The following is a 25,192-nucleotide window of genomic DNA, read 5'->3' as shown; positions in this document are numbered from 1 at the left end:
TTGGGCGTGATAAGAAATGTAATTTTTTTTTATGCAATTCATGTTACATTCAATATCCAATGTGTTACTAGGATATATATACCTCCTCGATATTATATGTATTGATTATATATACGTTATTATAAAATGCAATATACTACACTATATTTTATAAATATATAATTGACATAAATAAAAACAAGCATTTTCCTATAGAATAAAGAGAACAGACGAAAAACATACTTCACACCTTTATATGTACATGGTCTTCCAGCTTTATACATTTCAAGTTAAAAACTGCAAATATTTACAAAAAAAAACATCCTTTCATAGAAACAGATTTTAAAAAATCTAATTTAGACAATGTGCTGAACCAAGGTTGTACAACACACAATGGCTTTTGTTATTTAACCTTCCACAGACTCTGGAGCATGGAAAAGAACCTAAACTGAATGATGTATTTAAAAAAACAAACAAAAGGCCTGAATCTGTCACATTTCAGTCATAAACGAACTAAACATCTAGAATGAATAACCTTGATAAATATAAAAAAGTAGCAAAACACTAATTTACTATGAACCCATAACCAAACTGCAAGGCAAAGGAGCAAGAAAAGTTTGGCAGAATTCATTTTAACTTGAAACACAATAAGAAATAAACAAACATACAGGGACCAAAACGGTTCAAGTTAAAATTAAAATCAGGTTATCTTCTTAAAGAAATTCTAAGCTCTCATACACCTGCGAATTCATGAAGCCTGCTGATATTTCTGCATCACTTACATATTTCAGTAAGAAAAACTGTAACTGAAATGTCCAGCAACATTAGAACTGGGATTTTCCCTTAAGAGACTAATGATTGAAACAAGATGGAAATGATCTTTTACTCAGAAAGATGTGACAAGCAGCATGCCAGCCCTTAAATGGGGAAGACGACGCCCATAGGTTGGAAAGCTTAGAACAGCATTGGAACAATCTGCCTGTTTGCAAATTCTTTTCTCAGGCATTACAGGAAACCCAGCCCAACCGCCTTGGTAGAACAGACACTCCGAAATGAACTAGTGACTCAGGCAAGAAGCAATGTCATTTTGGCTTTTAAGCAAACACAAAACAATTTCAAAAAATCTACAGTAGCATAAGTTCAAAATCATTATTATTAAAAAGAACTGTTATTTCTACTGGGACAGTAACAGAGTTTTAAAGCTACATTTTTTTATTTTTAAAGTAGGACAGTATATGTTAAGGAACAGGAGACTGTAATGAAGATGGGGGGTGGGGGGGGGGATACAACGCAAATGCCCAAAACGGAGGTCAGCTGGTTAATATCTATAGAAGTAATTTCCAGGTGAAATAAATGCATAAAGAACACAACAAACTGCCTGAGATTTTATCAAAAGACAGAAATATTATAAGATGTCAAAAAAACAAGATTTCTCTCATTTCCGGATGAAAGGAGAACTATTACAATGTAATGTTATTTATACCTACAGTGTAGTGCAGCATTAAAATAGCCTATTAGTATAGTAGTGGACTATACTCATGTGCTAAATCTTATTTTTAATATTAATAAATAATTCTATAATGGATTTTTTGTATTAATTAGAATAAACTACATTTTCACATTCAATGATGTCTAAAAAAGAAACTAATATCCCAAAAAAGGTTGTAATACATAAAATAATAATTTTAAATATGTCAGGGCAGAATTAGACAGCTAAAACATTGTCTATATAATGTTGTTGTTGTTTCATGGAAAAAAAAAAAGACTGGTGGACCTCTCCACCTTTAGCTAAGCTGTTTGGTTTTGAACTCACGTCTGGACACCAGTGTCACAAGCACTTGCACTGTTAGTGACAAAAGCACCCTGCTCTATGCCTCTCTGGTTCCCTCTGCTTATTTGGGAGGATGCTCTGCTTGTAAATACAGTTCTGTCCGTGGCTGCATCCGTCCTCAGTGGGGAGCGGAGCTTCTGAGGCTGCTGATCCTTCTGGGAGATTTTATTCATACAGCAAAAGGCTACCAAAATGCTGGTATAAAGAAACAAACTGGCATAGAAATGCAAAGAATGCACCCAGTTATCTTCCTGGTATCTGCAGCTCATTGGCTGCTCTTCCCCCCGCCCACTTCCTGGAAAAGTGACGTGTAAAACTCGGGCTCCAGCTGCTTGTTCCGGTATCGGTTGGCGATCTCCGCAATCTTCTGCTTTCTCCGCACGTGAGGTGGGCTGTAGGAGTCGCTCTCCAGCCTCTTTCGTCTGCAAGCGTTTATTACTGTCTGTCTCACCAAGAACCCTGAAATGAGCAAAGGAGGAATGGGGGAAAACGAAAGGAAAATGTCATTTTCTGTAGATATATGCAGGAGTGGTGGCTCTGAGGCTAGGGCTCTGTGCCAGCAACTGGAAGGTTGCGGGTTCAAATCCCGTGAATGCCCAGAGTGATTCCACTCCGTTTGGCCCTTGAGCAAGGCCCTTAACCTGCAATTGCTTCACCCTGGGTATGACGTTAATCTACATCCAGTCCTATAAGAAGGTCCTCCAACGTAGGGTTGGTGGCAGGATTGGCACTTCAGCCACCGGAAAAAAACTCACACTGGTCCATTCGGACTAGTGTGGTGCTGAGGTGTCACCTGTCACATGGCTGCACTCAGGTTCTCATCCCTGAGGTGGTTTATCATGTGGTGGGTGTGGCAACGCACTGTAATCACTGCAAGCTCCTTTCCTCTCTGCAGTTGTCACTGGGGTAATGCCACCTAACATATATCATGTGTTCTGGCTGAAACATCACTTAGATATGACCCCCACTCTTGACTAATTCCAAATACTTTTTTTTTTTAAATGCTGAAATGTCCTATTCAGCACTGGGCAAAAGTCTTAGGTGTTCAGCAAAAATGATCTTCACCTAGGTGTAACACTGAGGTCTGTCAAAGTGTGTCAGCCATTTGAAAATCTCTCCAGAGTCAGCCCAGGATTTGCAGCAACCATGTTTGGTCAATCAATACCACAGCGAGCGGTTAATGTAATGTAATGTGATGTAATGTAATCTAAATCACTCAACCAATCAACCAATCAATAAATTAATCAATTTGAGGAGAGGTTTGGGAGCTTTAGTGATGTTCTACCCAGCCCACAAGATATCAGTCACTTTTTTTGAGAACAGAAGAAATTCTTGTTAGCTTATATACACACTTATTACCCAGACAAATAGCTTTAAACATTTTCTTTGACTGCCTGATACTTTTGTATAGTTGTTGTTATTCAACGATGCTTATTAAAGATATGTTTCTTTTCTCCTCCCAGCAGTAAACATTCATAGGTCCTGATGCCCGACCAGGAACCCGACTGCCTTCTGGTGTTTCTGCTATCAGTTTCCCTCCAAATCTACTGCCAAAGAAGCACTGTTTTGTTTTCATTGCCCCCTGTCTCTCAAACTAAATTCCATGTCACACAGACCCAGGAAGAGTGTCCCACCCAGACAAATGGACACCTGGAATCTGACCTAAAGACCGCCTGCTGACCACCATCCCGTCCACCAGGGGAACCACCATGTTGAACTTTCCCACAGCGCCATGCAGCCTGATGCGGAACAAGCCTGTCTTCAGAGGATGGATGAAAATGACCAGCACGTCCTTCTCTGATGTGACAGACCTGAGTGGAGAGCAATTATTTTTTTTATTAGCAAAACGAAATAGTAACAAATAAACTGCAAATTCGTAAAGATCAGTCTGACGATGAAGCATGCTGAATGCTGTGTTGGTGGCTGTGAGATTCCCCGTTTTAAACACAAGGGAATTATATTAATAGTACCTGCAAGAAGTACTGCTGTTTGTAGTATGGGTCTCCAGCCCTGTGCTGGTCTCAATCAGGAGCTCTGAAAGAGGGAAGTTTTCTACGAGGGAGGGGGGAGAATAAGAAATCATTCCTCTTTCAGGTAGGTGTGAATGTTTTTGGGAGGTAAAAAAAAATGCTGGGAAAAAATTCTGCAATACCACTGCATCACAAAAAACCAAACTGGCTCGCTGAAATTGAGCATAGTTTTGCAATTCGGATTTAAACATAACTGGATAGTTTTCTAGAATATTAAACGGGGGATTTCTCGTCAGACTGGCCCACGCCAAACAAGGCGGCCCTTACCAATGTCATCGTAACGCTCGACCCAGACAACCAGCACTTTCGTCTCCGGCCCCAGGGGGGGGAGCGACCTTCCTGGGGTCACTTTCCTGGCCTTCACGGTGGGACTCTGCCAACATCAACACAATGGCTGCAAACACCCCGCAAAAAAGACTCAATGTTGCTGGCTTACCCTGCACCTGAAGTATTTTTGTAATGGTATCTTGGTCACATCACACCTGCCTGTCTGGGACTATTTTAGCAGCATAATACGTCTTTGCTGAGGCCTACCCTTTGGGCGGGAGCAATGTTCTCTGACTGGTCTGGGAACAGCTCCAGCTTCAGGCTGGCCTGCTTCAGCATGCTGGGCAGTAGATCCATCTGAGACGTAGCCTCTTTGGTAGGCAGACTGTTCTCTGGTGATTCAGCTAAAGTTGGGGGTAGGGGATTGGGGGGGGGGGGAGGGGGGGGGGTGAAGTCTCTTAATAACAACATTAGTCTTCCGCAGGTATATAATACATTTAAAAAGACAGTACAACAAAAATAACATCAGAATATTGATAATGAGGATGAATAAAGATGACACATACACCATGTTAAAGTGCATCATTGGGAGCAGGTTATGAATTACAAAAGTGACTTGATTCGATGAGTGAATCCTTGCAAAATGTCACTCACAAGAAGAGTCCATTAACGAGGGGACGACGAAGGCGATTTCCGTCAGGGCGTCGGCGTAGTACAGGACTCTCTTCTCGCCGTTGAAGACGCCGCCACCCGTGTCGCCCAAAACAACTGCTTCATCTGTCAGAAGAGCGAGACTCAGGGCAGATCCAGCAAGCGAAGGACCGACCCGGCATTCTCCGAAAGGATAACGAGGTCTGGAAGGTGACGGCACTCACCACGCCGCTGGAATTCGGCGCCGCTGCAGGTGTTGATGGACCAGCTGGTGTATGCGCTGCCTGTCCAGCCCGGGTGCGTGCCCACCTCCACGGGCCAGCCCAGAGACAACAAGAACTCCACAAAGTGCTGCTGGACGTTGGTGGAGGACTCTACGTTCTTCAAGATCTGGTAATGAATAATAACAACAATATAGTGGTACCTCAGGAGTTGAACTTAACCCATTCAGAACTCGGGTTCGAATCCTAAAAAGCTCGAGTTCTGATCGAATTTTCCCCATAAGAAATAATGGAAAACCAATTAATTGGTTCCTGGCCTCAAAAAAATTACACCTAAATATGTTTTTTTTAGCATTTAAACACAGAATGAACAGGATAAAATAAGAAGAGCATATACTGAACATTTTCGCAATTTCTTGCAAACACTGCGGCAAAACTGTTTAACGTGCGTAACATTTTTTTCTTAAGGGCTTCCAAAACGATAAAGAATGTACCCCAACACTACCCCAAGCCATGCCCCAACACTGCGCCAACACTAAACTATGCTATGCGGTCCATTGTTTATTTTTATTATTACTCTGTATTCAATAATTTGTTCGTAAATTGCAAATTTTTAGGTTGTAACATTTGTACAACTACTGCATAACTTTTTGGTGAGCAATGGATACCAAAATGATATAAAGTACAGTGTATTACCTGATACTTTCAATTAAAAAAGCACTATCAGCAAATGATGCTCTCACAGCGAATGCGAGGCTGAGACTGAAGCGTTACCCTTTGATTCCGCTGAGAGACGTGCCGCGTGACTCGTATCTTAGGTTGGCGTTCACGGTTCGACTTCTGAGATTCAGATAGAGTTCCAGGTCATTTTTTTTCCGAACTGGTTGGTTCGACTTTTAAGAAATTCGAGTTCTAATGAGTTGGAGTACTGAAGTACCACTGTAATAATCAAAGCTAGCACACTGCAGCAGACAAGCGGCACAAGGGAATGGGTTCAGGCTCTGCCCGCCCAGCCTCGACATTCTGTGGCCCGCAGCCCTTTACCTCCTGGCAGCTCTTCTGCCGCGCTTTCATGTAGAAGATGAAAGCTGTGTCAAAGGGCCGGCAGGGGAGCAGGTCCAGGTATCTGATGTCTTCAAAGAAGCTGGGCTGGGAGGACTCCAGGGCAATAAGGTGAGGGGGCAGTCGGCTGTTGCCTGGCTCCTGAAACAGCAAAACGAAACACGGTAGGTCTTAATTATGTTAATTAATGACTTAAATCACCGATTCGTTAAACTGTTAAATTGACGTCTCCCCAGGCAGCCTATTGTTTCCGTGTGTAAAGGAGATAAATGATATATACATAGTGAAGAAGGCCCCACTTTGCAGACCACACACTCTCAGCGTACCTTCAGGGCTTCCAGGGACAGGAAACCGAAGTGAGAGAGGAAGAGGCGGGCGCTCTGGAACTCCTGCGAAGAGGGGGGCGGCCTGCAGTCCACCAGCGGGTCTGGGAAGGGCTTTTTCTTCCAGATCTCCTCGCTATGGCGTTCCAGAATGGCCTCGTACTCCACCTGCTTCTCCATCACATTCCGCAGCTTGTCATGGTGCAACTCCAGCTGGGAACCAAAGGGCGGATTCTGCTTCTGACAAATGCAAAGCTAACTCTGCCAGGCCACCAGATCCATATGTGCTCCCTTCTGTTTTTTTTTTTTTTACTGTATAACAATGCCATTTAAAGAAAAAATATAACAAATACACCCCCCTACTATATACTGACTGAAACACTAACACAATAATATCATAAAAGATTAGTATATATACTGACAATGGGTTTTTGTAAGCAAACCATGATCAATAAAGACACCTACCTCCTTATTTACAATGTCATGTAGGTCCGGGATGCTGAGGTCAGCTTTAACGAATGGAATTTTGTCCACTTCTTCTGGAAAAGGTCTATGCTTAACGTTGAACCGAACGCCAACGTCATTTTTGGGTGTGGGCCGGCCCTCGGGGACAAACGCCTGCTGTCAGCATTGGGAAAAGAACGGGGATGAGTAGGTTTGTCAGGAGATCCCCCCCCCCCCCCCCACACTTAGGCTCTAAAACCTAGTGATATGAAGTATATGAGTAAATCTCACAGAGGCCTGACCCCACAACCTGATGGTGCCGAAGCCATAGGAACGCAAGCCTATGTCATACCTTCTGATTGGCTCGGGCCCCTCTGGGCTGGTGGAAGAGCTGCATGGTCCAGGCGTGTCTCCCAGACATCCCGCGAATCAGCATAGTCAGGGACGGGCAGGGGTCTGTAGGGGGCGCAGTAACACTATTAGAGTTTAGCAGAGTCAAGCAGAGTGCTGGGAAAAGCTGTTCACACATACAGCTCAGTGCACTCATTACATTTTAGTTTTGTTCAAGGGACCAATGCTGATGTGCTGGGGACAGGATTTGGACCCATGACCTTCTGGTCACAGGCTTAGATACCTAAGCCAGTGGTTCTCAACTGGTTTAGCCTCAGGACCTACATTATTCACTTGGTCATTAAAGTCACGACCAAATTTGTGTCACTAAAAATTAGTTTCACAAAAAAAAAAAAAAAGTGTATAAAAATAGTAAATTGAAAATTGTTTTTTTTAGACCCACACTCCACGACCCAGTGAAAATGGTCCCAAATCCCACTTCCGGGTCATGACCCTAACCCTACTGAATCATAAAGCATGCCCTTACACATACAGCTGGTGCATACACAGAGTTCTTTAAACAGCTTAAAAGAACATGCAAAGTAAACTTTACAATTAACAACCCCCTCTGTTATACTCCTGAAATGACCCATTTCTGTGTTATTTGCAGTAATTATTATTTTTATGTGGAGCAGAAAAGGCCAAAGACACCCACCTTTTACAGGGACTCCATTTGTACTCAAAGGGTAGAAACTGCAGCTGGTGATTTAGTCATGACAGAATTGGGGGGGGGTACTTACTCTGTTCATTCCCCAGAGGCTGCTCCAGCATTGCTAGGATGACAGAATTATCCAGAATGAAGTAACGGAAGTTGCTCCTGCCAGTGGAGTACTTGATCAAGGTGTCCTCGTTTAGCAGGCTGCAGGGGGATGCTGGGCCGCTCGGGGTGGGGAACGTACCCAGGACCTGCATGATACTGTCGAGAGGATGCCAGAGGTGAAGGGGGGGCATTAAAGTGGCACCGAGCCAAGCTGAAGACCTAAAAAAATAAGTCCCGCCCCCCTCACCATGACAGCGTGGCCTCTGCCGCATCTTTGACCCTCATGGAGGCCGGGTTGTGCTCCTTATCACCCTTGTACCTCACTTCCTGGTCACCGGTTTTTGATTTACTCCCCGATATACCCAGCTCTACGATCTCCAGCACCTCTATCAAGCAGTCCTGCAAGGAGACATGGGGGAGTGATGACCCACAGCGCCGCCCTGGTGGCTGGGCTGAGTCATGGCGACGCTGTGGGAGATGGGTCTCATACCTTTTCATCCAGCAAGTCGGGATGCTCTGTCAGCCACACGCACAGGCACTGGAAGGCCGCCACGATCATGGAGTGCAGGTCCCGGGAGTGCAGGGGTGCGGGCCGGCTGCATTGGTACACGATGTAACCGCACACGGAGCTGACGGCACGCTTCCTGTCCGAGGACTCGACGTTGACCTTCACCTGCGTGAGGGAATGAACAGCCGGCAGGAAGTCACGTGACCGAGGCTCTGTGCCTTTCGTGATGTACGAAAATGCACTTTTCAAGTTCAAACTTTCATTTGAACTTGAACAGCGGAAGCAGAATACAAACCTGAGGCGCGTTTCAATTTAAACTTTGTATATCAGATGACTCAGCAGCTCCAAAGAGATACAAACTGGACAACCATACGTCAAACCGCGTACTGTTGCGGTCAAACCGCACAGAGCCTGCACAGAGTTCGGTACCTTAGCCAGGCCGGCCAGTAGCTCCAGAGCTGCCAGTGAGATGCTCATGTCGGGCCTCCACTGCGAGTTGAGCCTCTGGGTGACCAGGTGGATGCATCGAATCAGGAGGCCGGTAGCCGTGTCTGTATGAAGAGCTACGGCGGGACCCGCAAAGCACCGCAAACAAGGAGAGACAGGTATCGTCAGGCATTAGTAATCAACAGCAGAGCCATATAAAGCAGACAATTTGTCAAATTCCGCATCATTAAAGTACCCCAGGCCCAACATATCAGTTGCCCGGAGATGGAAACGACAACAGACAAGTATTTCACACAACCCACAAGTCCAAACCAAAGAGAGTTTCTACAGATTGTGAGCAGGATGGGTAAGTTACACAGCAGCAGCCATACATTAGGTCAAAACACACAAAATATTGTCAAAATTAAGTTTAAAAAGTAAATAAAGATCTAAAATGATTTTGGATTTTGATTACTACTGCCCTGCGATGGGTTGGCGTCCCATCCTGGGTTGTTCCCTGCCTTGCACCTGTAACCTCCAGGATAGACGCTGGACCCCCCGCGACCCTCAATTGGACAAGCGGTTTCAGAAAATAGATGGATGGATGGATTACTATTGCCATGAGTAAATTTGTTCATTAAGATGAACTTAGGGCTGCCATTAACGGCTATTTTTCTATGGATTAATCTATTGACTATTTTACCGATTGGTTGATTGATCTAAGCGATTCATTTTCCTCCAGAAAATCAAGTTGACCATTTAATTTAAGGTAATTTTATTTTGACAAAAACAAACTGTATGTCATTGCACAGCTTTAGATAATGAACACTGGCTTCTCTGCACTATACACACATTATCTTCACCCACAATTCCATAGGCAGAGTAGTACTATGCCTAAAATATCAATGACATGCCGATTGTGATGTGCAAAAGTTAGTAAACTGTATAAATTCCACATGTCTTTATGCTTATTAAAATCGGTTAGTGGAGCACCACATGCTACTATCTTGGTATATCACGGAAATGATGAGCACTGAATTGGTGGTGAAGAAAGTTACAGCTTAGCAACTACATCACCTTTTAAAAGAGCAGATATTGTGGCTAAACTAGATTTAAAAAGTCGTTAGTGAGATGGCGGTACTGTTTGCTGATTGATGTCCGACACGTTTTTTAGGTAAGATTTTTTAAAACTAGTTTCCGTTTTCCTTTCAGTTTTATTTTACAGTAATAACACTGGTCCCAACAAGCCCAATGCAAAAACACCGCTAAAGTCAATCAAGGAAGAATAAGCCCAGATTTTAGCCTCAGCATTTTCTCAAACACTTATTCAATGAAGATTCTAAGGTAGCAGGCATGTAACTCTATGGGTTTCATAATGAGTATTTGGCAACTATAAGGACAAAAGATATTTAAAAGCTTTGCATACTAATGGTAACAATAAATATGAGTAGACAACACTTATGGTGGTTTTGCCTACTCTGGCGGTTCATCATCCAGAAGAGCGCCTGTTTTTTTCCCTTTCAGGCGCTCGTACATAGCGCTAATGCCACTGTGGTATGCCATTGAAACTTTGTACAGTGTAAAACCACCTTTTTGTTTTGTGACAATTTGAACTACTCCAATAATTAAATAGTGATACTAAAAGAAATCATTTGCTATAATTAACCGAAGCATTTTAGAAATCATAAAGGCGATTTCATTAAAATAAATTTTTAAGAAACGATGCGTTAATTTAAAATACTGATTGACGCATTTTCAGCGTCGACATCATCGACTACATGGACTAATCACGGCAGCCCTAAGACTAACGCTAATCCAGCTCACTATCCAATCAGTCCTTCCTGATGCCTCCACCTGACCTCCCAAAATGGCTGCCATTTTCATTGCGTGAAAAGAGGGCATCTTCTGAGGTATCCAGCCTCTTTAACCGTGGAAAAAAATGCTAAATCAAAGTGCAGATTTAACCTTTTTGATGAAAATGAGACGCTTTTGTTTGTATGAGAGTGTTCAAATCCAGCTACTACCAATGTAGCAGTCTATCATCTGAAAGGTCACATCACAACAAGCATCTACCGTTCCATTTTTATAGCAGAGAGCATCAGAATACTCATAAAATCGTCTTTATACAGGTTAAATGGCACAGCACCACTCCAAACATAACACAAAAATCAAGCTTGGGTCATATGCATTTTTACCCAGAGTTTTTTTGTTTACATCTCCAAATCACAGTTGCCATGACTGCTTAAAAAAAGAGGGTGAATAACATACAAATTATTTCTATATGTATATTAGCTGTGGAAATAAGAAATAAACAGTGTATGGATTTAGGGTTAAACTACTATATTACGGTTTAAATGATCTGATAGACCCAGCATATATAGCAACATACTATAAAATTGCAAACAAATCCAGCACAAATTCCACAAGAGAGACAAGACCTGAAACGGCTGCTAACATCTGCTTGACTGGGTACTGTACCATATTCCCGGAGGAGGGCCTGAGCTGGTCGCTCACTGTCTGGGGTGGTGACATCAGAGCTCCCCCCGCTGGTGGAGCTGATGCCGCTGTTGTTCCTGCTGTGGCTCTTCGCTGACACGTGGCAGCTCTCGCCGCTGCCCTGCGGCACCTGCCGAGGAAGAGGGCCGTGGATTTTTAACCACATCTGCTGCCGAGCCAGACAAGCCAGGTCAACTTAGCTCCTTGTAAGAGTCATTCAGGTAGCGCACTACTGGAAAGTGTCATGAAACGGCAGAAGGGAATGCCAAATAAGCCATTACCAGTTCAGCCTGGGTCCCCGTCAATTCTAAAACTGCAGAGTCCTGGACAATATTCAGCATTGCACCTATAAAAAAATAATTGCAAAAAAATTTAATACAACAAATATGTATCTCCAGTCATAATTCAAATGGCAACGGGGACCAACCCAGAATCATCTGTGTGTTGTGGGGGTCAGTCTCAGTCTGCAGGGCACCGATCAAAATGTTAATCAGACGCAGTTTTAAGGAGAGAAATGTCACAGGCTTGTCATGGTACGTGTTGTCATCGTTGCTGAACTTCCCTTCCAGAAGAACCTGGAAAAATCAGGAAGAATGAATTTGGACTTTATGATCCATACTAGAAGAACTACTAGACGAACGACACACCTGCTAATCATGATCTACTTTTGGACATCATGCCCTCTGATGGGTCAGTACCACTGAACAAAGAAGCCGCAGCAGAAGTGTTTGGATGACCTTAAGGGGCTCCAGGTGGCTCCAAAAGCTTTTGATAACAGAAAAGATTTACCAAATTACCTGGGACTTCAAGTTTCCAAAATGATGGGGGAGGGGCAGCATCGATAGCAGAATGCTAATGGAGGCTCTTCTCAGGTCCGTCGGATTAACGTACGTCTTGAACTTGGACAGTTCCCTGAACATGGGAATCCAAAGCTATCAGGAGCATTCTGTGGACCCTCAACCCAAAAACCTAAAGGGCAGCTCATCAACAGAAAAACACTTTTGATGTGTTTGCCTCACTCAACTAAATCATTGCTAATGCTTTAGGACGCATAATAATATTTTGAATAAAGACTACATATCCCATTGAATAGAAAAAAAAAGATAAGCAAAGAGCAACCATCTGCCCATTAACAATGTAAGCTAGCAAAATTATACAGCGGTCTCAAATTACCAAGATATAGTTAATTGATGAGTCGAGGCTCCACCCAATATAATGAATGTACATCCATCTATCTATCCATCTTCCAGCCACTGACAGCCAATCTAATACAGGGTCATATTGAGCCTGGAGTGTATCCCACAAAGCACAAGGCAGGGGACACCCAGAACAGAATGGGTGTGCATGCAGGCTACAGAAACCCACTCACTCAAACTTGGGAAGAACATGCACACAGGAGGAGAGAATCGAGCCTCACAACCCTGAAGATGTCAGGCTATGTCGTTACCTACACAAGCAGTGTGCCACCCATCAATTAAGAAACAGGTTAATGTAAATAAGAGTTCTCACCGATCAGGCAGAATAGTTTCCAGTGCAGAGATAAAGTAAGGGACCACGGCATTGATCCCCTTCAGGTCAGAAGAGAAGAGAGCAGATGAGTTAAGGATAATGCTGGCCAGCACAGGGCGGCAGATGAATTCGGAGATCTGAAGACCCTGGATAAGAACCATGTAAAACCTGCAGAGAACGTCTCCATTTAGTTGATGAAGAAATTGCCAGGTCAAACTACAACGAAATCTAAAGCAGACCTGTAAAGATTTAAGGTTAAGTCTTCATCTTGGTTTATTGCATTAATATTGTGGCCTTCTTTGAAAGTTACCTGGAGAGGTAGACAGGAAGAATTTCCTCCCCAGTCTTCTTGCTACAAAATATCCTGCATAGTGTCCCGCATGCCTCCGCCCTTCCCGACTCGTAGTTGTCTGGGAACTCATTGGCGTCAAACATGGGGTTGGAGACCATAGTGTCTGTAGATATCTGGGAGCCCTTCCTACGCAGCTCCACTCCAGCTTGGGTGGCCAGGGCTGATGGGGCGAGCAGAGGACACAAGCAGAATGAAACCAACCACATCTCCCACTGGGACATCTGACAAAGGTACCACTAAGAGGGAAGCTGTTCTCCGCTGCTGCTAGAGAGACCAGTTGGACATCCAGTGTTTTCCAATAAAAGATTTGGTTATAATTCAATAACATTCAATAGTTCATGCCGTAAATACACCCAAAAATACAGAACAAACATTATCAGAGGAAGAACTCTTAATAGTAACACACAGAGAAGCCGTAAATAGGCGTTTTCACACCGCAGAACCAGAACTTTTTTCCAGAACTAGGAACTTCTGTCAGGTTCACATTGCAGGAACTCGGCCCGACTGTACTTCCTCTGAGGCAGTTCCCGAACCCTTTAGTACCTACTCCAGACTAGGGCTTTAAAAGTACCCTTTGCAGGCTGTGTCCTTCGAAGGTTCACGCAATGAATCTTGGGATTCTGGCAAGAGAATAAGGCTGCATTTGAAGGGGCCTTTCAAATGGAGCAGCCTTGTGTCGCTCTGACACATTCGGTCTTCAAATGCAGCCCCTGAATTCAAACATTGACTAGATATTCTCGTTAGAATATGAACTACTGCGGAGGAGCTTAGCGATAGCTTGCTGATTGGTTGACCACAAGCACTGCCAATAACTCTGAAATTACCTGGAAGTGTGGGAAAGAGAGATAATACTAGCTGAACAAAAATTGAGCAGATAGAATTATTTTTGCACTTCAGTTACATTTAATGAATATAATTTTTGCTTGTGTGTATCTCTGCGTCAAAAATTTAAATCAGAAAATCAATATACTTTTGTCCAATATCACTGATGTCGGTGGTGAAACTTGGCAGTGCTTTTTAGCAGAATAAGATCAAGTGTTTTTCAATTCTGTGAAACCGAAAGATCAATCTGCCAGCCAGATTTAATAATGATATATAAATATGTTGTGGGCTGTATGAGAAAAACATAAATAAAAGGCTGTGTCAAATGTAGATCGCAATCGCTCCCTAACAAAGAACTAACAGATAATTTAGCAAAACAGCTTGTTCATTCCTCATTGTTTTGGCGCGGCGGTGTCTCGGTTTATGTGTGAAGTTTAACCTACAAGCTTTTTGTGTCTCCTATGCTAATTTAGTATAAAGGTCCCAGTTCTGTTGTGCGGCGGGAAAGAGACACACAAAAGTGGCCAGGAACTTAAAAAAGTCCCCAGTCAAGACAGCCCAGGAACTTATAACCAGGGACCAGGTTCTGGAACTTCGATGCGAAAGCGCCTAATGTCTACATATTAGTTTAAAAGGAAGTCAAGTTTAATCTCTCTGTATTTTATTGTCCCGCAGCTAATTTGGATGAGTCCACATGGCGGGTCAGGTGAATGAAAACACCACGCTTCATCTGTCACTGACAGTAAATGCGAAAAGAAACAATACATCCTTAAGAAAGTTTCCCAAAGCTGTGCCTCATACGGCCGTCTTCTGACCAAACACTGCAGGACACACGTGGAGAATCAAAGTTTCTGTCAGCTCCCAGTAAACTGACAAGCGGTCATTATTGAACACACACTCACTCCATGCATTAAACACAGAAGAGGGAGGAAAAGGCTAATTAAATGCTAATAAAACAGGTGTCGGCGTTTGTTATTGTAAATTCACTGGACATACGTCACAATCACAAAGTAGCTAATTACAGGGTGGGTCAGATTCATCAAGCCAGAAATCTTTCCCAGCTAGAAACACAGAAAGGAAGTGGACACATTTCACCCCCCCCCCCCTCCCTTACCCCCACCCCCACATCCTTTTCCTGAGGATAACAGCGCAACGGCAGGGACTCTGCATCAACAAAAGTTCAAAACGAAAGGAAGCGTGGCGGCAATGGCAACAGGAAAAACAAAAACAAGCACTGAAGTTTGGGAGAAGCTATTGTTCCTACTTACAAGATGAATAAGAAAGAATTTGCATGAAAGAAGTTGCATGATAAAAATAAAAATGGAAGGAATAGCATGTGTACATACTGTTTTTATTGTATCAAAAGCAGCCTTCTAACACTGGTAGCCAAAGGAATTGTTCTAAACTATTCCATTAGGGTTCGTTGTACAACAGCAAAAGCCAGGTCAGATAGGAGCAGGCGCAACAGGAAATAAAAATTAAATGTCACAGCTGGAGAGCTAAGCGTTTTTGGCCCAAAAATATTTCTTTAAAATTTTTTTTTATTAAATATCCTATGATATCTTGGAAAGCTTATTTTTAAGCTTTCCAAGATATCATAGGACACAAGATAGTATAGATCAGGGGTAGTTACTGTACTACGTGGTGTGATTCAGAGAGCAGGTAGGATGGAAAACCCGCTGGACATTCCTGGATCAGGCTGGCCTACCACGCCTGCAGACTCATGAAGGGTGAGCTTGGTGTAAATAAGACTTGACCTGCAAGGGCTGCCATCACTTTTGGAAAGCAGGCAAAAATACGTGCGTTTGAAAATAAGTGCCCTGAAAGTGGGTCGTGCGGGAGAATACGCCCACCCCAGCTACAGCGCACAGCCCCTGCACAGGAAGCGGAAGCGGACGGCGAGAACGGGAGCTTCTGAAAAATAGCTTAAGAAAATGAAGAGGGGAAAATTCTGAGCGGAATGAGGTTATTCCACGAATTTGCAAAAAAAACACTAGACTGCTCTTCTTATCTCTAGTACTTTTTAGCTAGTGAAGCAGATATTAACTCTTGCAGGCAGGAAATATGCAGCCCAGTTGCACTGCTATCCCCCATTCTACCAAATACCTCAGTGTTTTAAACGGCTAACTTTCCTTATTACATTGAACATATTGCATTCATTTATGCAACCACGTATGCATGTTGTATATATCAACCTGACTGGAACTGGACGTGACCATTGTCTTGTCTTAAATGTACAGCCTCTCTCCAGGTTACGATGGGGATACGTTCCGACAAACCTATCGTAAGGCGAAAATATCGTAAGGAAAAAAATGCATTTTAATACAATACACCTAACAAACATCATAGCCTAGCCTAGCCTTAAACATGCTTAGAACACTTATATGAGCCTACAGTTAGGCAAAATCATTAAGTGTTCAATACGTCAATTTATTGAATAATGCACTAAAAGTGAAAAACCATTTACCCATCGTAAAGCTGAAATATCATAACACAAACCAGCACAACCCGGGGAGAGTCTGTATCTATTGTATTTTGAGAGCCATTGACAGCTGGGGACAAATTCTCAGTGCGTGTAAAAAAAAAAAAAGAAACATTCTTACCAGTCATGCTGCTGTCCCGGTTCATTCCATTGTGGAGCCTACAGTGCACCAGAGCAGCGTCAAACAGCCATTGGCCAAACAGATTAAGGATGCTGTTGACCTTGGGCCGTGTCGGGGCGGGCAGGGGCCGGGGCTCGGAGCTCGTTTGGTTTGGGCTAGACAGGGGGGAAGTGGAGGACGGCTGGTGGGGCAGCTTGGGTGGGTAAGATGGGGCTCCCTGTGTGCAGAAACACAAAGCACTCAGCCGCCTGCATCGCGGTGGATGACTTACTGACTAAACGGGAGGCTGCTGCCACACACCGTGGAGGACTTGCTGGCTGACCTGGCCCCCCCACCTGGCTTGTGCCGCCGATTGTGAGGTGGTGTGGTGTTGGTGGTAGACGGAGGCGGGGGCATGGTCAGTCTGTTGACAGGAGTGGGTGGGGCGCTGTCAGATCTGGGTCGAGAAATTCCTAGGTAGAGAGGCATACCGGACAGGGAGGGAGGGAGGGAGGGGGGGGGAGGAGAGGGAGAGGGAGAGGGAGAGAGAGAGAAGGAGGGAGGGGGAGAGGGAGGGAGGGGGAGAGAGAGAGAGAGAGAGAGAGAGAGAACCCTGTTATTACCACAAACAGACTGGTCCTGCCTCATTATAAAGAGTTAGAAGCATTAATCTCATTGGTGGTGTTAGCCATGTCCCCCAATCCCAAACAACAGAAAAAATAAACAGACAGGAGGAAAAATGCAATGCAAGAGCACAGCAGCTGGGTTAGAGGTAAAGGTCACCCAAAAGCTACAGTGAATAACCCCAAACCTCAGCAAATCAGCTTCAAGGGGAAGGGATTTGGAAGGGCACTCCTGACCCCCCGGCAAAGAACAAGGCATGCAGACCTGACCACGTTGTGTACAGGCCCACCTTTCCGGCAAATGGAACAGGAAGTAAGTGTGCGTTACTATAGTAACACAGGTGGTAAATGTGTAAACCGAGGGGCTCAATTCTTAGAGAAATTCCAGGTACCGGAATGCATAATTGCAGCAGTTTCACAGCGTAACCAGCCGTGTTTGAGTCAGGAATGCCACTGTGCTCCGTAAGAAACAAGTCTGCTGGAATTTGTTCTTAGGCACTGTGACATGTGGAGAAGACTATTGGACACACAAAGCAAACAAAAAAAACCCAATAAAAATAATAAAATTGTAGCATCACTGATTGATTCTGAAAAACAAATCAACCCCAGTAAATCACTCAATCACTCGAATCGATTTTAATGTGAGGTGGTTACGGAAGTGCTAATGCTAATGATTAGTATATGGTTTTTAGTTGTTCACACTTTAATTTTCACTTATGTCTGAAAAACATACAATCCTTCCATTCACACAAGCATTAGTAAAACAGTGTTACGCTGGATCCAGCTTATTCAGGTATGCAATACCTAAAAGAGGAAGTCCATTACATACTGTACTCTTAGACACCGTAACCCCTGAGGAAGGGAAACAGACAAAAAAAATTCCACTTAGCAGAAGAGAAACACTAACGGCAAACTACAAAACAGGAAGAAGGGACCGTATTGCTCACCAAAGGTCAGAAACAAAAGGTTACGGACATCTGGCAAAAAACAGGCCTATGTATCTATACACAGTGATGTTAGGCTAGAAAACATATGGAAAAATTATCAGAGGAACAGAAACATCAAGCCAAAGGTGGGGACTATTCCAAACATAGGATATTTCTGGTACTTCAAACCGATTCACCTATTTTTTTTAGGCCGGAACTTACACTGAACTTTCACCAAATGTTCCATCTGAACAAGTATTATTTATATATTGTTTGTTCAAGTAACCCATTGACCTTCCTGTAGAACACAGACATCGCCCTTCTTTGAATGTAATGTTTCCATGGCGACCTACAACAGACAAGTCTCCTAATCTGTAACTAGGGAAGACAGGGGGAAATACCTTACTTAAAGTAAGAAAGGAGACTGAGTCTGTGCAAAAACATTTAACTGAAAATGCTAAGTGTTTTTTCCCCCATAATAAAATTCACCCAGTAACCAAGTAAGGTCCAAAGACAATGTAAGGACACAGGATGTAAGAATTTTTTTTCAGTATTGCAGACATACATCCCACTCCAGCTAAAACAGAAAATCACTCCAATTTACTACATGGCTGTAGGCCAGTTCAGTCACCTTCAAGATACATCAGAAACTATGTTCATATGCCAATTTGCTTTACTATTGTGATTCTAGTTGATTTTATAATGTACCACGAGCCAGGACCTAATCTGCACACTTTGAGACCATAAGATCTAGAGCAAGCAAACAAATTCAAAAGAGCGAGGAGACTGAAGAGACAAGTGGAGCGTTAACATGAGACCCTCAGGTTAGAGCTTCTGACAGAGGATCTGGATGGGCGTGCCGGAGCCAGGCCTGTAACTCATAAGCTAATGCGCTAGCAAACCTTTAACCAGCCACCCCTGGTTTATGTTAAACCAGCAGTTTACAGTTGAACAATCCCTTTCCTTATTATTTAGTTTTGTCTGACTCAAAACTCTGGGGACTGGAAAAGCTAAAATGATCTGCAATGATGGTCTGCTAACAAATTTGTACACGAGAGCACAGTTGCATCCGAGTCTGTGATGCCTTTGGCTCCTACTGTAGCATGACACCGAACCTTCAGATAACTCACAATAATAAACAGGCTTTTCACACTGCAGCATCTTCATTGCTTAGAACAATCATGGTCATCTGATAAAAAAAATATGCAAACCTACAAGATAATGAGCTCTTGAAAAGAGAGTGATTGGAATCAGACGTTCCAATCAAATCAGGTTTGGGTTTGTCCTTCCCTACAGCATTAAAAAAAACCACACGATGCCTATTACTGGCTCTTCACAAGAGAATCCTATTCAAGTGCAATATGGCCCAATCAAAAGGAATTTCAGAAGACATGAGGAGGAGATTTCTTGAAGCTTCTTTTACTGGAAAGGGTTACAGAAGTATCTCTAGCTAGAAATCTAGAAAATTCCAAAGGCTTCCAAAGTTTTTCTTACAATTACATATTTTTTTACCTAAAATATACCTACTGGCATTTAATTCTCTCTGTTGTATATTTCTTTGCCCATATTATACTGTAATTATTAGTTGTCTGTTGTCATGGTGTCTCCAACAGCAGCAAATTGCGGCAACAAAATTTGGACATGGTTGTGTGACAATTAAGTTTCTGATTCTTATATACAGATTCTTAATTTTGAGTAATGCGATGACTATGCGAAGCTAAGCTAAGCCAAGATTTCTGCCTTGCCATGAACTCTGCGGTCTCTCACCTAGAAACGCGTCAACCAGAAAGCTGACCCCGCGCATGGCTCGGAAGAAGATCTGGGGCAGCTGCTTGAGGCAGGCGTGCTGGACGACTTCCTGGGGAACACCACCGACGCCCAGCAGCTGCTCCTGGAACTTGGGCGTGGAGCTCACGATGATGGGATTGCTCAAGTCCACCGGATTGCTGCAAGGTGGCAAGGGGAAGGTGGTCACGATGGAGGAAACAAGCAAGGCCGGGGTAGCAGGCTCACAGGTAGACGGATAACAACCGACTTCAAGCATTCGTACGCAAACGCGGCGGCGACGCACGCGTCTATCTGGTCCTGACCTCAGCATATGCAAAAAACGGAACCAGGTCTGAGCCACACATTCGTTATCCATCTCTGCTGGGATTAGGCTGGCGTCCTCATCCGGAACTTTGAATGGGGGGAACGAGGGACCATAGGTGAACCGCAACAATCTAAAGAGGGAAAACACGAGAGAGAGAGAGAGAGAGAGAGAGAGAGAGAGAGACATTCATCACAGTGACATTGGCCTGGGGCTAGCAGATGCCGAAATACTAGGAAATTGCTCATTGTAACGATACAAACATTTATCCCAGCTGAGGAGCTACCAACTTGCCTAGAGGTAAGGGCACAGATGACCCTACTCCACTGCTCCACCACCGGGGGGTGATGTCTCCAGTTAGCTAGCATCTCCCTGGCCGTCTTCCAATATGGCGGAGTGGGAAAGCAACGTGTGCAGGCCAGGAACCAGACCTCAAACAGCACGCTGATCAGCTTCTCTGCCAGCTTTTCTGCAATGCCCCCTACCAAGAGTTGACAAAATGCCAAATGTGCAGAAAGAAAAAAACAAAATTACGAAAATAATAGAAGTACATATTGACATTAGCCTCTACCCACCATAAGGACTGTAACTTGATCCTTAGTGGGAACTGAAGGTTTTAATGTGACCATCTGAAAGCTTCCATTATGGCACTACATGACATAATCATCATTATTATGAGATATTTTTGTTTTTGCTGCACTCTACTCAACAATAATTAGGTTTAAGAAATAATTAATTAGTGATGATAAGAAAATACTGCCCGATACTGATAGCCAATTATTTAGAAAACTATCACGGATACCGATTGTTTGGGAGGTTCTGCTAAAATACGTTTAAAGGGACACTCCACCCAAATAAATTAAAAAATAAATTACATTCCAAAAATATGAAAAAGCATGCAGAATTATTAAAAATCTGTCCAACAATGTTTTTCATGTTAAAAGTTTCCCTTTATAAATACATTTTCACATGAACTACATAATAGTTCAAAGTTTCAAATCAGACCCCACTAACTCAATAAGAGGGTTAGTTGTCGTGGAAACCGTACTGTAACAAGGCCAAAGGAAAGCGACTGAGACAGAAAAAGATGGACACGGGGACCCAGGGCCCGTGTGGACTGACCACCGACTGTGGGTGGGGCCAGCATCGTGTCATTTATGCGCAGGAGGAAGAGCAGCAGCACCTCCCAGGTCTCCCTGACCATGTTCTCAGACTCACGGGCCAGCTTCTGCACAGCAATCAGCACCCGCTGGCAAAGGCGGAAGTGGCTGGGACTGTAATGCTCAGGTCTGTCACAAGGGGGCGAGACAGCAAGAGGACATGTGCAGGTCAGGTTTACCAAGGGACGCGCCATCCGAACCACTTATGCCTGGGACTGGGGGGGGGGGGACAACATAAGCAGCTGAAACCGTCAGTACCTTTAAGTAAAAATGACAATTTTTATCGACACACCACCCAACCTGCAGCACGTCAGGTGCAGATCTGGAGGTGATCTCATCAGACTCATTAGCTCAAGGCCACTGGAAACGTGCATCTGCGGTACAACAGAGTCTAAACACATGACCGCTGGGATACTTGAAAAACGATATCTATATGAAAATGCTGCCTGAGCAACAATCAGTTCTGCCTTCCAAGCAATGGCTTTAACCGCTTAACTCTGCAGAATATTTAAGCACAGCTGATGATACCCTTTACGGGGTGGGTGGGGGGGGGGGGTGGGGCATGAAGTGCAGGGCTAAACCTACAGTAAAATACCTGGGCAGAAAAAGGTTGTGGAGGTGTTTCAGGATAGTCTGCACATAGAGGTTCGGCTCCTTGATGATGGGCTGAGGGATGGATTCCCGAGGAACCACCAGCGCCATGATCCATTCGGTGTAGACGTCAACACACAGCCGAACCGTATCCTCATCCAGCGGTAGCGTGAGCCCATAGCAGAGAACTTCCATCGTCCACTTCACCTACAACGACAGCGTCACCTCAGGCGAGGACCTCGTGTCGGACGTTACGCTAGAATGTCTTCACCAGCTTTCATTTCAATCCTACACTTTCCCGCAAAAAAATATTTAGGCTACAGTCTTAACATAATTATGAAATTGCAGCAAAAACATTACCAGTGTTATTGATGGTTCAGAAGGTGAATGGAAAACAACCACAAAGAACATGTTGTTTTTGTTCTCTTGAAACATGAAGAAAGTTAATAGCCAAGAGAAGGGTAATTTGGACAGCTCCTTCCTCTTATGAGGACATCTAAAAGCAGGACCGCCAAGAAGGAGGAGCCATTAACCGCCTGGGGAAATGCCTGATAAAGCCGTGAGCAAGAATACCCACGAGGGCACGAGGGAAATCCTCCTGCTCTTATCTTTAAGTGCAGCAGCCGAAAGGTACGGAGCCTTGCACAAAATGCATGTACAAGGTGCTCTCGAAAGACAATGGGACTGGCATAAATCACAAGTAGCAGTACTCACAAAGAGCTAGATCTTCTGAAGAGGAACCCTTGGAATAAAACTCATGATGAAACCTTGGTATATGGATTCAGTTCTGACTGTATGACTAGAAGACAATGAACTGCCTTTGTTTTGATTAGTTTCTTTGCTGAGATGAACATGAACATTTCAAGCCAAAATGCTTTTGACGTTTCAGCCACGGTGGCTGTGGTTAGTTAAGTCATACATTTGGTTAAAAGGACAGGAAAGTAGACAGACGGATCCTCAGACCGTGAACGTACCTCTTTGTCCGTTTTGAGGAGACTTTCAGTCACCGGGGAGCTGAGGGCCAGGGGGCGCACCACGGCGTTGGCGACATCACGGCCCACGGCGGCAGGGTACGTGTGCAGCACGCTCAGGTGGCCCTGGTCACTCTGGACCACAAGGTGCAGGGAGCGCCACTCGGAGTACATGACGCGTGTCGTCTACTCAGCCTGGGTGCCACCTGCGATGCAAGAAAAACGTGGCACTTTTGGCCAAAAAAAGTAAATCTCACTTTTTGCTTTACAGTGGACAATTAGCCAGATGTCAATTCATCTTTCATCCAGTACGGGATCACAATGAGCTTTAAGGCTGTCCCACGAAACAGAGCATACAAGGCAGGCGACGCCCTGGATGGGTGAGAGTGCATTTGCTTAACTGTGAGAGCTACAGGGAAAGCCCATGCAAACCTGGTTAGCAGATGCAAACTTCACACAGAGAGCAGAGGTGGGATTCAAACCTCCAACTTTCGTGGACTGAGACTGCAGTAGCACTCACTGAGCCGCCGGCAAGCGTTTGCCGGCGACAGAGAAGGCAACAAAAACAAACAGCAAAGGACTGTTTGCACTCACATGCTGCAGTTCATCAAAAGTAAGTATGTTCAATGTCATAGCCCTACAGTAACTTATTTTCTGGCATGCCTAATTTTGCCTCTGTTCTAACCATCCACACAGCACAGGGAGAATATGTAAACACCACCCACATGGGGCGTGGTTAGAATTTGAACCCCCAGCCCTAGAGATGTGAGGCAACTGCAAAACTCACTTTACAACCGTACTGTCCAGTTACAATCAAACAATGACATTATAATCTCCTCAAAAAAATCACAGTAAATCAAAGCTCACACACACAAACGGAAGTACTGCATATAGGCGTTACTCTGCTATAAATCTGATAAATCAAGCGCCAAAATGAATAAAGATTCGTTCCAAAAATAAAAGTTATTAATAAACGTTGATCAGTAAAACAGATTCTGAAAACGTGTGTGTGTGTGTGTTTGGGTACTGACTGACTAAACGTGTTTCTGGTTTTAATGTCGGGCTCGGGGCTTATAATATAATACAACTAATACTGCAAAATCTCGCACAGACGTCCAGTTGCCGCACTGTCGGAATATCATCATAAACAGTAAGCAATACGTAAAGTGCCCCCCCCCCCCATGTCAAATTAACGTTACTGTCAGCCTTAACGCAGCTACCGAATGTTTTACACACAGGCTTCCAGTGCTACACGGGAGGCGCAAATTTTAAAACTGCATCGACCCAGTTTACAGCAAACCTTCTCATAGTCGCAAAACCTTATCAGCCCGCAGAAACTTCCTCCCTCCAGTTCATTCATTCAGTAAAAACTAATTTCCTTTATGTGCACGCATGCATGTCCTTTCGATATCAGCTCGATCTCTTCTGGCTTTGTGCGGCTACTTAATTTTCCATGTACATTAAAGGATAAATAATAACAATAACAATAAAACGCAAGCGTGCGGATGTTTGTCATCATAATGAATACGCCGGGTTTATGGGACGGAGCCCCGGCTGCTTCGTACAGGCGTCCTGTGACCCGGGCAGCCAGCCGACGCGCCGCCGAGAGGCAGGAGCGGCCGGCGAGCGAGCGACTGAGGCTGGGGTAGCGCACCGGTAGTCGGCCGCAAGGTGTACTGCAATTCCCCGTTTAGGTTTTGTGCAAAAGGCCGCACTGCGGGGTTCGCACGGCGTTTAAAAGAACCACCCCCCCCCCCCCCCTACACACACTCAAGCTAACTGAACGGGCGGCATTAAAGAAAGGCACGGCGGCTGATTACCAGCGTGAGCAGGGGAGGCCGACATATTACCCAGCTGTGTCTTCCGCACGGACGCCGGTCTGCGGGCTGGGGCGCGTCAGCAAGGGGCGCCGCCGTAGGATCAGCCTTGCGCACAGTACCCGTCCGGCGGAGTCCGGCGCAGACACTGCGGGGAGCGAGAGGCGGCGCCCGCGGCCGACGATCTCCGGGCACAGCGCCCTCTGTCATTCCCCGTGAAGCTGGCGACATACTTGTCGATGCGCCTAAGTGTATAACCTCCCCCCAAGACTGGTACAAATCAAACTTAAGTTTCATGAATCCGGTAAAATTTAACACATTTATTCAAAATCCTGCCAGAAGTCACCGTCATTTTAGGCAAC

At 44.4% G+C, this 25,192-nt stretch overlaps 1 protein-coding gene across 8 annotated transcripts; it reads right to left on the bottom strand.

Moving 5' to 3' along the window:
* ralgapb (Ral GTPase activating protein non-catalytic subunit beta) lies at window positions 1-25,192 on the bottom strand. Of its 8 annotated transcripts, none has more exons than XM_072715444.1 (32): window positions 24,834-25,192; window positions 23,017-23,243; window positions 22,047-22,249; window positions 21,414-21,580; window positions 20,586-20,772; window positions 20,293-20,424; window positions 19,970-20,148; window positions 18,081-18,128; window positions 16,975-17,126; window positions 16,675-16,891; window positions 16,267-16,350; window positions 13,208-13,409; window positions 12,898-13,065; window positions 12,186-12,300; window positions 11,816-11,963; window positions 11,670-11,734; window positions 11,371-11,518; window positions 8,896-9,029; window positions 8,449-8,631; window positions 8,206-8,357; window positions 7,939-8,114; window positions 7,161-7,264; window positions 6,830-6,982; window positions 6,368-6,577; window positions 6,024-6,182; window positions 4,983-5,148; window positions 4,762-4,884; window positions 4,375-4,511; window positions 4,108-4,213; window positions 3,781-3,862; window positions 3,473-3,621; window positions 1-2,269 (listed from the first exon to the last, which is right to left on the bottom strand). In XM_072715444.1, exons 2-32 carry the CDS (start codon window positions 23,185-23,187, stop codon window positions 2,076-2,078), a joined length of 4,614 nt encoding a protein of 1,537 aa, XP_072571545.1. In that variant the 5' UTR covers window positions 23,188-23,243; window positions 24,834-25,192; the 3' UTR covers window positions 1-2,075. The 8 variants fall into 8 exon arrangements, with proteins under 8 accessions (XP_072571545.1, XP_072571541.1, XP_072571544.1 ...); XM_072715440.1 differs by having other exon boundaries at window positions 6,830-6,985; window positions 24,834-25,191; XM_072715443.1 differs by having other exon boundaries at window positions 6,830-6,985; window positions 23,017-23,219; window positions 24,834-25,191.

This window comes from Paramormyrops kingsleyae, chromosome 8 (genome assembly GCF_048594095.1).
Source record: "Paramormyrops kingsleyae isolate MSU_618 chromosome 8, PKINGS_0.4, whole genome shotgun sequence".
Lineage (NCBI taxonomy): Eukaryota > Metazoa > Chordata > Actinopteri > Osteoglossiformes > Mormyridae > Paramormyrops > Paramormyrops kingsleyae.
The sequence above is the reverse complement of the archived record's forward strand: the minus strand, read 5'-3'. Positions and strand labels throughout refer to the sequence as shown.

Bases quoted from the DNA above. Each gene is read 5' to 3' on its own strand.
- ralgapb (XM_072715440.1), bottom strand. From the start codon at position 23,187: ATGTACTCCGAGTGGCGCTCCCTGCACCTTGTGGTCCAGAGTGACCAG. The intron at 3,622-3,780 runs GTACTATTAATA...CTCTCCACTCAG, and splicing joins AACAGCAGTACTTCTTGCAG to GTCTGTCACATCAGAGAAGG. The intron at 2,270-3,472 runs GTCAGATTCCAG...TGCTCATTTCAG, and splicing joins GGTCAGCAGGCGGTCTTTAG to GGTTCTTGGTGAGACAGACA.